The following is a 13,163-nucleotide window of genomic DNA, read 5'->3' as shown; positions in this document are numbered from 1 at the left end:
AGGTAAGGAAAAAGGGAGCTGTCTAAAAGGACTTTTCACAAACTAAAGAAGACCCTAAGGACACTGGAGGCCTTGCTACTGTCTAGCTAAGGTTGTTTTCCCCTCTAGCAAAGCATTAACGTGAAGCTAGCTGGGAGTATCCTGGAGGACTGTCACACACCACCCACCCAGGAGTTGGGTGGTGGGTCCCAGGGGTCAGCTTCTGCTTTGTTCTCAGGCTTCTGCTCAGCACAGGTGACAGCACTTAATTAAGAAATGAGTTATGAGGGACGCCTGGGTGGCTCAGTTGGTTGGGCAGCTGCCTTCGGCTCAGGTCATGATCCCGGCGTCCTGGGATCGAGTCCCACATCGGGCTCCTTGCTTGGCAGGGAGCCTGCTTCTCCCTCTGCCTCTGCCTGCCATTCTGTCTGCCTGTGCTCGCTCTCCCTCTCTGACAAATAAATAAATAAAATCTTAAAAAAAAAAAAAAGAAATGAGTTATGAGCAATCATGGTGTCTGCAGCTTACTTTTAAACGATTCAAGAACAGACCACCTTCCTTTCACGGGGTTCAATAACAATACCTACATACCTGGGGAGAGAAAATGAGCAGAAACGGTGAAATGCCAAGAACGGTCTGATCTCGGAAGAGGGTATAGAGGTATCCACCGCACTGTTCCTTCACCTCTCCGTCTGCATACAAACTAACTGAACGCTGGGCCAGTGTGTGTAACACCGCCACTCCTCGCGGAGCGGCTAGGGGACCGACGGTGGCCGGCCCTGGCAGCCCGGAGGCACAACCCCACCCCGCGCGCCGCTCCCGCCCGCCTCGCCGCCGGACCGGGTCTGGGCATGCTCAGAGGCCCCGCGCGCCCGCCCCGCCCCGCCCCTCGGGCGTACGCGTGCGCGTGCGCGTACGGCGCAGGCGCGCGGCTCCCGGCTGCACGCGAGACGCTGGCTGCCGGACGCGGCGGACCGCTGAGGTGCGGACCTGAGGTGATGGAGCCCCCGAAGGTGGAAAAGTTCAGCACCGCCAACAGGGGAAACGGGCTGCGCGCCTTGGCGCAGCTGCGTCCCGGAGAGCTGCTCTTCCGCTCGGATCCCTTGGCGTACACGGTGTGCAAGGGGAGTCGTGGCGTCGTCTGCGACCGCTGCCTCCTCGGGTACGTGCGGAGCGCTGTCGCCCACCGGAGCCCTCGGCGTGCGGGGGACGTAGTGGGGCTGCCCGCCGGGTCGTGGGTGCGGGACCCTGCCGGGTCGTGGGTGCGCACGTTTGGGGGTTGCTGCCCAGGTGCTCAGCCCCGCGTTTTCCGGGGCGCGTCGCGGCTGGCAGGGGACTGGGTGCGAGGGCTGGGGGGCGTCCCAGGCTCAGCCCCCGTCACTCCGTGGGGCCGAGCCGGACCCGGTAGCACCCCCCGCCCGTGCCCCCGGGCTGCCGTAGGAACCGGAGGGAGCCGGTGGGGCAGAGCTAAGGGGCAGCGTTGTCCTGCGGGTAGTTTTACCGGGGAACCAAAAGTCTGTGTCCTGGGCGGCACGCTTCATCGGTGCGGCCCCGGAGGTCACAGCTGGCTGGGGGTGGTGGTGGGGGCGCAGGGATGTGTGCCAACCGGGCTCGGTAGTCGGGACCCGCCAGGAGAGGACCCGGCTGTCGGGAGGCGGGAGAATCTCGCTGTTTACCGAACACTTTCCAGGGTCCAGGTTGTGTCCCGCCTGGAGCTCCGGACATGAACGGGGCATCCCTGCGGAGCGCATCGGTGAGAGCGAGAATTCAACGAATCCGAAGGGCTGAACTAGAGATGCAGTGCAGTGCGGTGGGAGCCCAAGTTACTGAGGTTCCGTGGTGTGCTTTGCCTTTAATGGCTGTGCAGGCAAGTCTAAGTCTTAACCATCTTTCGGGATGCGAGAATTCCTGCGAAAGTGTTTCATAAGCCTGGAAGCCCGGGGCCAATGTAAAGTGCTGTGTTAAAGCAATTTATGGAAACACGGTGTGTGTGTATAGACACACACACACAGAGTCGTAGGACTTGTGTCGAGCAACTAATGTTACTGAGCTTCTATTATCTGCCAAAGAGGAGATGGGTGGGATGATTTTCCGCAGGAACACCCTTCAGATCTCCTAGCCTGGGATTTGGGTGGGTGGAGGTGAGGAGGTAGTTGCAGAATTCAGATCGGTAGCTTGACCATTAATCTTAACCAGTTCCTCTTTTGATTCGTAATTGAGGAGTTTATTTATTTAACTTTGCATTTTAAAGTTACTAAGTAACAGTAACAATTGTATCTGTAGCTTCCTGATATGACCATAACAGTAACAGTAAAAAAATCAGTTGAGAGAGCACTTTCAAGTTTTTGTAAACGTCACAACGTAAAAAAAAGTTTTGAAAACAGTTAATTTAGGACTCGACTATTTGCTGAAGGCCTCCAGTTGAAAGTTATAGATCTTTGATTCTTATTCAAGCAAAGTGGAGAGCTGGGCTCTTCTTGCTCCTGTTAAATCATCTGGGGATGTATCTCAAGTTTGAATAGAAAACTGGCGGCCCTATAATAGTAGGTGATGGAGAGAGGAGGTGTGGGTTGTCTTCCAGATGAGATCAGACTGGCAAAGTTATTTAGTCGTTGAGATGGAGAAGTTTTGGAATTAATACATGATGACAGATGATTCACTGAATTATCAGAGCTGAACTTGAGTCATGTGATACACAAATTGTCTGTTTTCCAAAGTAGACTATGCAGACCCAGCTGTTGGTGGGTGGGATGCTTCTTTATTTACTATGCTATTTCATTACTGTTAGCTATTACTCCTATAGCTCATTAATGAGACATTACTTGGTTAGTAATGCTTTAAGCAAAAAAGGAATTTCATGTTAAGAGCATTGGGGAGATCTCAGCATTACTTTGAGGTCTGGAGGAACCCCAGTTCTGAAAGTGGGTAGGAACCAAGGGGAGTTCCATAGTCAGAATTACACTTCAGAAGTAGTTGGAGTTGGGACCTGGGGAGTACATCATTTGTGATGCTGCCTGGTAGTGCTAGCTTCTCCCACATGTGTTACCAGCACCGCAATCCTGGGCCCTGCTGCCGGTACTCTTGCCACTGCTGTGGGGAAACTGAGTATTGTTGGAATGCTGCTTTCTCATCCATGCTTTTTTTTTTTTTCATCCATGCTTTTTTGTGGTATTAGCTTCTGATTCAAAATCCTCAGTGGTGTCTTGGGTTAGCTGAGACTGGGTCACTGCCTGCATCCTCGCTGCAAGAGAGTTTGAGAAGGTGACTGTTAGGACTTCTTGGCTTTTAGGAAAGGAGGCAGTCTCTGTTCCCACCAATATGCATTATAGTGGGGGAATTAGCAAACATAAAATAAGAAAGGGATATCAGTAAATACCAAGCATCCACACAAAAGTAAAAGGAGTTTTCATACTGATACACACTTGTTTAGTAGTGCTTTACACACGAAATACATTTGCAGTTATTTATTTATTTACTTGCCCTTACTAGGATATAGCTGCCCTGAGCTGTGGGAGTAGGTGCTCGGTTGAACACTTCCGTGTCAGTGGTTAGTATTTCTGCAGTGCCTAGTTGGGAATCAGCACAGCCTGAAAACTGTTAGAGAAATCAAACTGTGGTGCATTGTTTGGTGCAGTTTTCTACTACAATTGAATGATCATCACTGGGGTAAAGTTCTGTGTTCTTTCTCACCTTGTAAGTAAAATTTGTTTGTTCATCATCCGTTGTGAAGGCCTCGAGTGTAGGTGTTACATCTTTCAATTTTTGTAGCCCCAAGTGCCTGACACATAGTAAGCTTTTAGTTTGTGTTAAGAACATCTGGCTGAATTTTCCTCTAGCTGTTCTTGCCTTTCTGCTGTCTTCCATTTGAATTAAATGGAATGAAAATACTCATTTGTAACACTAACAGTCTGGGGTGGGGGTGGCAACATAAAATAACAGATTTATTGTAATTTATTATTTCATTCTACCCGATTTCCTTTGGTCTTGGGCTGTTTGAAAAGGGCTTTAGTTCTCACATATTGATTTTTATTAATAGAGAAACTTGAATGAACCCACTTCATGGCTTTTCTTCCCTTTTTTCTCTCAGTAAGGACTGGTCTTTCATCGTGTGAGTAGAAAAAAAATGAAGTATGTAAATTGCAGAAAGATTAAATGATATAAAGTTGTGACCTGAAATAATTTATATGATCCTTTTTCTGCAGTGGCTCACCTCTTTAGTTTGACCTGGAAAAGATTGACAAAGGGTTACTTGTGTTTTCCGTTTTCATAAACCCGGCATATAAAATTCCATTGTAATTATTTTGTTTGTAGGTCTACCCACTTCAGTGACCCAGTTCTCTAATCTTATATCCTTGAAGCCTAGCGCACAGGAGATGCTAACAGTTGTGAAGGGATAGTATTTAAGGCAATTTTAAGTCACTGTATGTTTGTTTTTGTTTTCTAAAGTTACAAGTTGCCTGTAGTTTCTGTATCAAGAACTTCCTCTGACATACTCTGATGATAGTTTCTTTTCTTGGGTAAAGAGGATATGATTTCTCTTCCATCATTAAGGCTGAGCTTGAGGCTTAGTGCCTTCCAACAGGGAGGAGGATGAATTGGAAATTGAAAGTTCATCTTTTCCAGCCCTGAGAAAGCCCTGGTAAATTATGGGAAGAAAGGGGACAAAGGTAGGGAAAATAAATTACAAGAAAGACAAGTTTGGGGATTTTTTGGAAAGATCTTTTTTTAAAATTTAATTTAATTTTTTAAAAAAGAATTTTATTTATTTATTTATTTATTTGACAGACAGAGATCACAAGTAGGCAGAGAGGCAGGCAGAGTGGTGGGGGGAGTTGGCTCCCCGCTAAGCAGAGAGCCCGACTCAGGGCTCAATCCCAGGACCCCGAAATCATGATCCGAGCCAAAGGCAGAGGCTTTAACCCACTGAGCCACCCAGGTGCCATGAAAGATCTTTTTTAAAAAAGTAATCTCTACACCCAGTGTGGGGCTTGAACTCACAACCCTAAGATCAAGAGTTATACACTCTACTGACTGAGCTGCCCTTGAAATATCTGTTTTGAGTTTCCTCATCTGGCCCGAGTTTTGGAGTTGGGGTGAGTGTGTTCAATAAGTTGAGGGGTCAGTCAAAAGTAGAAGGCCTTTGGCTGTGCTCCTTATTTGGAATCTTGGGGGGTGGGGATAGTTGTGTGGGGGTGGTGCTGTTCCAACTTGGAGATATAGCACAGCAGTGGTAGAAGGAAGTGGCTAGACAGATGAGCCTGTGGTAGCAGGGGAGTCTGAAATGCTCTCATATCACCGGGTGGGGTGTGGAGGAGCTGGTGGGACAGCAGGCATCACACAACTCCAAACTGAAGGTCAGGGTCATGGATACAGCGCTGGGAGCAGACATGACATCCCAGAAGGTGAGATGGCAACAGTCCAGGTATGGGACATGATCACCTCTTTGCAGCAGAGGTCAGTGAAGATCCACAGAAATACCAAGATCCTAGGTCTTCTTGCACCATAAGATTGTGTCCCTTAAGCCCCATTTGGAGAAAATTTACCTGAAAGCACCTATTTAAACCAGCTCGGGTAAGGAATTAAACTTAAATGTCTGAAGAGACAGAGATATTTGGCAAATTTTAAGTTTCTGGCTATTTCCTAGGGTGAGTATTCATGAGGAAGTTTAGACTAAATATAGAAAAAACAACCCCATGTCCATGAGACAGAGTTGATCAATTAATAGAAAATAAAGCAGCTACATTTGAGCTGCAGTATGGGTAGATATGACCAGGCACTAAAGGGCAAGAAAAGAACACTGTGGTGAGTTGATGTAATCCATCTCCACCAAGGACTGAACCTGGGGGAAGGCCGGACACCTTCATAGACTGAGGTCGGAAGAAGAATGCTAGAGAAGGTGGCAGCCGCGATGGAATGTTTTGAGGACAGCTAGGGAAGTGGTTGCTGAGTAACTCAGTCTTAGAGAAGAGAAGGTTTGAAATACCCTTCCAGAAGAGTGAATTGCCTCATGGAATGTAGCATAGCTGGGAAGTGCTGGGGGTCCACATCAAACTTGTGTTCATTTATTTAGCGTGAGAGCAATTTTTTTCTCTCTCCATGGTCAGCTTTTTTCTCTCTCCATGGTCAGCTCCTTGACTATGAAATTTGGTTTTATCCAGGATTTCCAGGTTAGTTTAATGGATGGAGAGTGGGAGAAAGAAGTGGAAGTTGTAGGCAAGGGAGGTAATCAGGCACCATGATTTTCGAGCAAGGGACTGAGGCCATAAGGTTGATGGACTGTGGAATGTGATGGACTTGTGGGGTTAGAGGACATGGTGTGGTCAAGGAAAAGGTAGAGTGGTCGGAATGGGAGAACTTGAGATATATCTATATATCTATGTATCTATATCTATATCTATATTTATTTATATGTGTTTATATATGTATGTATAGTAGCGTGTGTTGGAACAAGAGGGTTTAAGGTATGGCAGAAAGTACCTGAGTTAGGGAAGAAGATTGTTAAAATGATCGGGAAACAGAGGCTGAGGTCTTAGATTGATTGATCCTTCCTTTCTTTTCTCTTCTCTTTTCTTTCTTCTTTTTAATGAGAGAGTGCATGTACGAGTGGGGTGGGGAAGGGGAGAGGGAGGGAGAGAATCCCAGTCAGGCTACACGCCCAGCACAGGGCCCCAGCTTGGGGCTCCATCTCACCAACCTGGGATCATGACTGGAGTCAAAATCAAGAGCTGGATGCTTAACCGACTGAACCAGCCAGGTCCTGTGCCCCTCCCACCCCCCCGCTTTTTTATAGGTGAATTTTCTAAGTAAGTGAAGTTACCAAGAACATTAGCATTAAGCATTGGATGAATAGTTTCAACAAAGGCAAAATTCTCACATTTGCTTCCTGAGCAAAATTTAAGGGCCTGGTAGGAAGAGCCACATGGGGACAGGGAGGCACTCACCTCTGTTTAAATAATGGGTGAAAGGCATTCTGTGGGTTTATGGCTGGTCAGTACCAGGTGCTGGCAAACTGCTGTCTTGTTACAGACTCTCCTTGGGGAGGTGGAGGGTGAACTGTGAAGGTCCTCAAAGAGTAGAACCTTGAGAAATGGCTTGAAGTCAGGATTTGCAGATGCCTGGCACTGGCTAATGGAGTCCTGAGGTTCAAGGAAGGATTGATAATGAGGTGGGTTGGGAAAGGACTGTGGATATGACTTCCATTTTTCTTTTTAAGTCAGAGTTATAATTCCTGTTACTTTTGCTTCTTTTCTTCTGCAAGGAGGTTTGGGAAAGGGCGGTATGGCAGAGCCCTGAGCCTGAAAACATTTGGTCCATGTGAATGCTACAGCAGAGGATGTTCTTAATCAGACAGGATGACCTGCTTTGTGGATAGCAGTAAGTTTTTCTCCTTCTTCAGACAACCTGGCGATTGTTCAGAGAACTCAGGAACAGAGCAGCTGTGGGGTGGAGACTGGTGCTTGGAACTCAGCAGTACAGTTGGCCTTACCAGGGGTGATGTGGCTTCTACTGGTACAGAGTGCCTGGTTTGCCACTAGTAGAGGAGGATCCTGAGTTCCCCAAATGGCAACACATATTTGGGACCAGCCAGCCAGCCGGTGTCAGGTTTTTATCGTAGACCCTTTTGTAACGGGGAGGGATCACTGATTTGTTCTTTTTGGAACTTTTCCTGCCCTTTGATCAGCCTTCTCTACCTGTGCTGCCATCTCTGAGACGTACTGACAGGTTTCTGTAGACCTTATCTGGTTGCCTCTGACTTTCACAGGACAATTGAAGCAATGGACTAAAACCTGTGGTTTGACTGCTGTTGACTACACTGTCATTTGAGACAATTGATAACATAGAGCTGTGTTTCTCAAGCTTTTCAGTCTCAGAACTCCTTTACACTCCTAAAAATTGAGAAGGATTTCATAGGAGGGGCTTTAACAAACAGTTATTTAGGATTCTGAATAGGTTTTACTCTGAGTACTTTACTTACGTGGCTATCTCTATGATTTTATTGCATAAAATATTAAAACTGACAACTTTTGAAAATATGTATTTAAACAGTTATTACATTTTAACAGTTTTTAGTGAAACAGACTATATTTTCTGAAACAAAAGAACACTTACAGAGAGTTGCTCGCTTGACATTTTTGTGTATCTCTTTAATGTCTGACTTAATAGAAGACCTTTGGATTCCCATAACTGCTTCTGCATTCAGTATTTTACAAAATGTCATATAGCCTCTAGAAAACTCGACTGTACACTCATGGTAGAATGAGAATAAAAAAGGCAGAAAAGGTGTTAGTATTATTAAGAAAATATTTCTGACTTCATGGGTCTCCTGAAAGAGCTTTGGGGACTTCCATTGGTCCCTGGACTGTATTTTGAGAACTACTGTTAGAAAACACCGGACCTGGGACACCTGGGTGGCTCAGTGGGTTAAGCCTCTGCCTTTAGCCCAGGTCATGATCTCAGGGTCCTGGGATCAAGCCCCGCATCGGGCTCTTTGCTCAGCAGGGAGCCTGCTTCCCCTCTCTCTCTGCCTGCCTCTCTGCCTACTTGTGATCTCTCTCTGTCAAATAAATAAATAAAATCTTTAAAAAATTTAAGAAAGAAAACAGTGGACATGTCTTTTTTTTTTCTTTTTCTTTTTAAGTAGTCTCCATGCCCAGTGTGGAATCCAGTGCAGTACTTGAACTCAGGACACTGAGATCAAAACCTGAGCCGAAGTCAAGAGTTGGACATTTAACCGACTGAGCAACCCAGGCGCTATTGGACTTTTTTTTTTAAATCATTTTCAGAGGCTAAGGTTTGTTCCTAGTGTATGCTGTGAACCAGTGAACAAAATTTGGTTCTGGTTTTCTCAATAAATCAGGATATATTTTGGGATCAGGAATGAAGGTATGGACTTAGTGCTGCCTAGTTGGGATGAGTTAGTCAATTTTTGCTTCTCATTGTCTAACTTTAGGCTCGTTCTTAATTTTTAGCTGTCAAGGAGAGATGGGTCCCCTGTATTGGATACGGCCAAATATGGGATGATGATTAACCTTGATTATCAAGGGAAAGTAAGAGAGCTAGCTCCCGGGGCGCCTGGGTGGCTCAGTGGGTTAAAGCCTCTGCCTTCGGCTCAGGTCATGATCCCAGGGTCCTGGGATCGAGCCCCACATTGGGCTCTCTGCTCTGCAGGGAGCCTGCTTCCTTTTCTCTCTCTCTCTCTGCCTGCCTCTCTGCCTACTTGTGATCTCTGTCAAATAAATAAATAAAATCTTTAAAAAAAAAAAAAAAGAGAGCTAGCTCCCATTTACTTGTCACCGCAATATATGATGATTGAATATTATTATTCAGTAGCTAATATTTATTATCACTTAGCAATACCAGGCATGATTTTAAGTGCTTTACTTTGTATTATTTTACTTAATTCTCATAACACCCCCCCCAAAAGTATCTATTATGTTCCTTATAAACACAAATATAGACCATTCATATACTTGCAGGAGTGCAATTTGATAGGACCTGTCAACTGAGCACTAGGTTTTCTCAGCCCTGCTTGGTGGAATTCTGACAGAATTACAAATAACAATGGCTGCACAAGGATGCTTAGTATAGCAGTTTGATAATTAAAAAGGGAGGGAAAATATTTTAAAAAGATTTTATTTATTTAACAGAGAGAGAGAGAGCTCACAAGTAGGTAGAGAGGCATGCTGAGAGAGGGGGGAAGCAGGCTCTCTGCTGAGCAGAGAGCCCGATGTGGGGCTCAATCCCAGGACCTTAAGTTCAGGACCAGAGCCAAAGGCAGAGGCTTAACCCATGGAGCCACCCAGGTGCCCCAAAAAGGGAGAGAAAATTTTAATGTCCATTAATAGGGGACTAGTTAAGTTATGGTGTAGCCATGTTATACTGTCCAGCTGTTCAGATGGAAATAGATCCATTTTTATACATTTGGATGGCTGTCCATGACACACTGCTATGTGAATAAAGTTGTAGAACAATGTATATATTTTAAATAAATCTTTGTGTGTGTGTATGTGGGTGTGTGTATGTACTTGTACGTATAGGAAAAGTTTGGAAGAACACCCAGAATGTGATTACTTCTAGAGAATAGGACTTGGAGGTGGGAGGGAAGATATTCCTTTGTACTTTTTATATTTTGTATCCCCCACCCCCAAGCTTGTATCCTTTTTTTATAATTAAAAATTTAAATAAACTTTGAGAACATCTTTCTTAGATTTTGTTTCATTTTGAAATTGTAAGAAATGGTGTGTGCTGCTTGGGATGAAGAGTCCTTACTAATGCTTGCCAGCTTAGGTTCACTTTTCTTTCTTTTTTGAATCAGTTGATTAGACTAAGAGCGAACCTCTTGACAGAAAGTGAGTTAGTTCATTGGCTGGCCCCAGTGGCTTTAGAATTTGAACTGAGAGAAGTAGAACTCCTGTTCATAGTCCTAATGATAGTCTGCCTCTGCTCAAGCCTGTTGTTTAACTTTTCCTTGGTATTCCTGAGACATCTCAGTATTCATTACTAAACTTTATTCATCGCCTCCCCCACCCTGGCCCCGTGAGCAGACAAGATGACTCTGTTTCTTAGTCCCCTTGCAGTTTGACTGGGGTCCTGTGATTCCTTTTTGGCTAGTGGAGTGTGGGCTGGAGATGATACAAGCCATTTCTGAGTCTGCCATGAAACATCCTGTGCATTCTTCCTGCCCTCTCTTCCTTGCCTTGAAGTCTGTGGAGGCCATGAGTGGGTTTGGAGAAACAGGCATGAGTCATATCATGGAGGAGAGCTGCTCTGGGGAATTGCACTCCGTGCCTCAGAGTTAGTGCGAGCTAGAGATGAACGCCGGTTAAGTCACTAAGAGCAGCTCTTCTTGAACTTTAATGTGCAAATAAATCTCTCACAGGTTTGGTTCAAGTGTAGATTGTGATTCAGTAAGGTCTGGGTTGAGTGTGAGGTTTTGCATTTCTGACAAGCTGAAGATGCTGGTTTGCTGATTATACATGAGTAGCAAAGACTTAAGAAAGAGTTAAATTAAATGGCATGTAGCCCACTCTAAGTATTCAGTAAAAGCACTTGTCAAACGGATACTCTAGCATCCTGAAATAGCACTGAATATGATGAAAAGGAACTAGGGAGTCTACATTTATAGTCAAGTGTTAAATTATTCCTAAGTACATCTGTATTCTTTCATGTATCATGGGCTGTAACTTATTATTGTATGTGCAGAAAATATGTGAACTCAGAACCTGGAGTTATTTTTGTTTTTTAAATATTTTATTTATTTATTGAGAGCAGAGAGCCCAAGTGGGAAGAGGAGCAAAGGGAAAAGGAGAGCAGATGCCCCGCTGAGCAGGGAGCCTGTGGGGGGCTCGATTCCAGGACCCCGAGGTCATGACCTGAGCCGAAGGCAGATGCTTTAACTGACTGAGCCACCAAGGCATCCCAGAATCTGGAGTTATTATTATTTTTTAAAAAATATTTTATTTATGGGGCGCCTGGGTGGCTCAGTGGGTTAAAGCCGCTACCTTCAGCTCAGGTCTTCCCAGTGTCCTGGGATCAAGCCCCGCATCGGGCTCTCTGCTCGGCAGGGAGCCTGCTTCTCTCTCTCTCTCTGCCTGCCTCTCTGCCTACTGGTGATCTCTGTCTGTCAAATAAATAAATAAAATCTTAAAAAAAAAATATTTTATTTATTTATTTGAGAGGGAGAGAGAGGAGAGAGAGAGAGCATGAGAAGGGGGAGGGTCAGAGGGAGAAGCATACTTCTTTCCCAGCAGGGAGCCCGATGCGGGACTCCAGGATCATGACCTGAGCCAAAGGCAGTCGCTTAACCAGCTGAGCCACCCAGGAGCCCCTGGAGTTATTTTTAAGATCATTTTGAACATACCATTATTTTGGTATTTGCAATTTTTGTATGCTTCTCTAGCTACATCCATGAAAAAGTAACCTTTTTCCTTTATATTTAAGATTTTTTAAAATACTTTTGTTGGGAAAGAATTTCAAATTAACAGAAAAGTGGCAAGAATAAGAATGGGCCCATGGGGCACCTGGGTGGCTCAGTGGGTTAAGCCGCTGCCTTCGGCTCAGGTCATGATCTCAGAGTCCTGGGATCGAGTCCCGCATCGGGCTCTCTGCTCCGCCGGGAGCCTGCTTCCTCCTCTCTCTCTGCCTGCCTCTCTGCCTACTTGTGATCTCTCTGTCAAGTAAATAAATAAAATCTTTAAAAAAAAAAAAAAAAAAGAATTTCAAATTAACAGAAAAGTGGCAAGAATAAGAATGGGCCCATGGGGCACCTGGGTGGCTCAGTGGGTTAAAGCCTCTGCCTTCGGCTCAGGTCATGATCTCAGGGTCTTGGGATCGAGCCCCGCATCAGGCTCTCTGCTTAGCGGGGGGCCTGCTTCTTCCTCTCTCTCTCTGCCTGCCTCTCTGCCTACTTGTGGTCTCTGTCAAATTAAATAAAATCTTTAAAAATCTAGTGGAGGGATGCCTGCGTGGCTCAGTTGGTTAAGCCGCTGCCTTCGGCTCAGGTCATGATCCCAGCGTCCTGGGATCGAGTCCCACATCGGGCTCCTTGCTCCGCAGGGAGCCTGCTTCTCCCTCTGACTCTGCCTGCCACTCTGTCTGCCTGTGCTCGCTCTCTCTCTCTCTCTCTCTAACAAATAAATAAAAATAAAATCTTTAAATAAATAAATAAATAAATAAATAAAAATCGAGTGGAAATCACTCCATATCGTATCTGTAGAATATTTTTCCTTTTGATAGCTCTGTAATACTCTGTTTTGTGTATGTGCCATAGTTTCTAATTTCCTCTGCTTGACCGTTTATGTAATTTCTAGTATTTTGCAATTGTGAATAATGCTGTAATGAATAATAACTTTGCATTTAAACATATTTTTGTTCTGTTGCAGGTGTATATTCAGTGTAAATTTCTGGAAGTGGGAGTGCTAAGTCAGAATGTTAATAGCTATGTGGGATGGTACCATTTTACGTCTCTACTAGCAATGTATAAGAGTGCTTGTTTCCCTCAGCTTTGTAGACTAAGTGTCTGGTTAGGCTTTTGAATTTCTGGCTATTAAAGTTTTGCCAGTCTGATGGGTGAGAAGTGGTGTCTCAGTATAGTTTCATTATGCACTTAAGTTATATTATCAGTAAATTAAACATCTGTTTTTTTTAAACGTTCTTACTTTTTGGGCACTTGAGTGGTTCAGTTG

At 45.0% G+C, this 13,163-nt stretch overlaps 1 protein-coding gene across 2 annotated transcripts in view; it reads left to right on the top strand.

The window, feature by feature from the left end:
* Positions 1-885: 885 nt before the first annotated feature.
* Positions 886-13,163, top strand: part of SMYD3 (SET and MYND domain containing 3) — a 709,956-nt gene continuing 697,678 nt past the window's right edge. For both annotated transcript variants that reach the window (XM_032317688.1, XM_032317687.1), the window contains exon 1: positions 886-1,141. In XM_032317688.1, the coding sequence (XP_032173579.1) occupies positions 978-1,141 (164 nt within the window). In that variant the 5' untranslated portion in view covers positions 886-977. The remainder of the gene's footprint in view (positions 1,142-13,163) is intronic.

This window comes from Mustela erminea, chromosome 17, assembly GCF_009829155.1.
Source record: "Mustela erminea isolate mMusErm1 chromosome 17, mMusErm1.Pri, whole genome shotgun sequence".
NCBI classification, from domain to species: domain Eukaryota; kingdom Metazoa; phylum Chordata; class Mammalia; order Carnivora; family Mustelidae; genus Mustela; species Mustela erminea.
The sequence above is the reverse complement of the archived record's forward strand: the minus strand, read 5'-3'. Positions and strand labels throughout refer to the sequence as shown.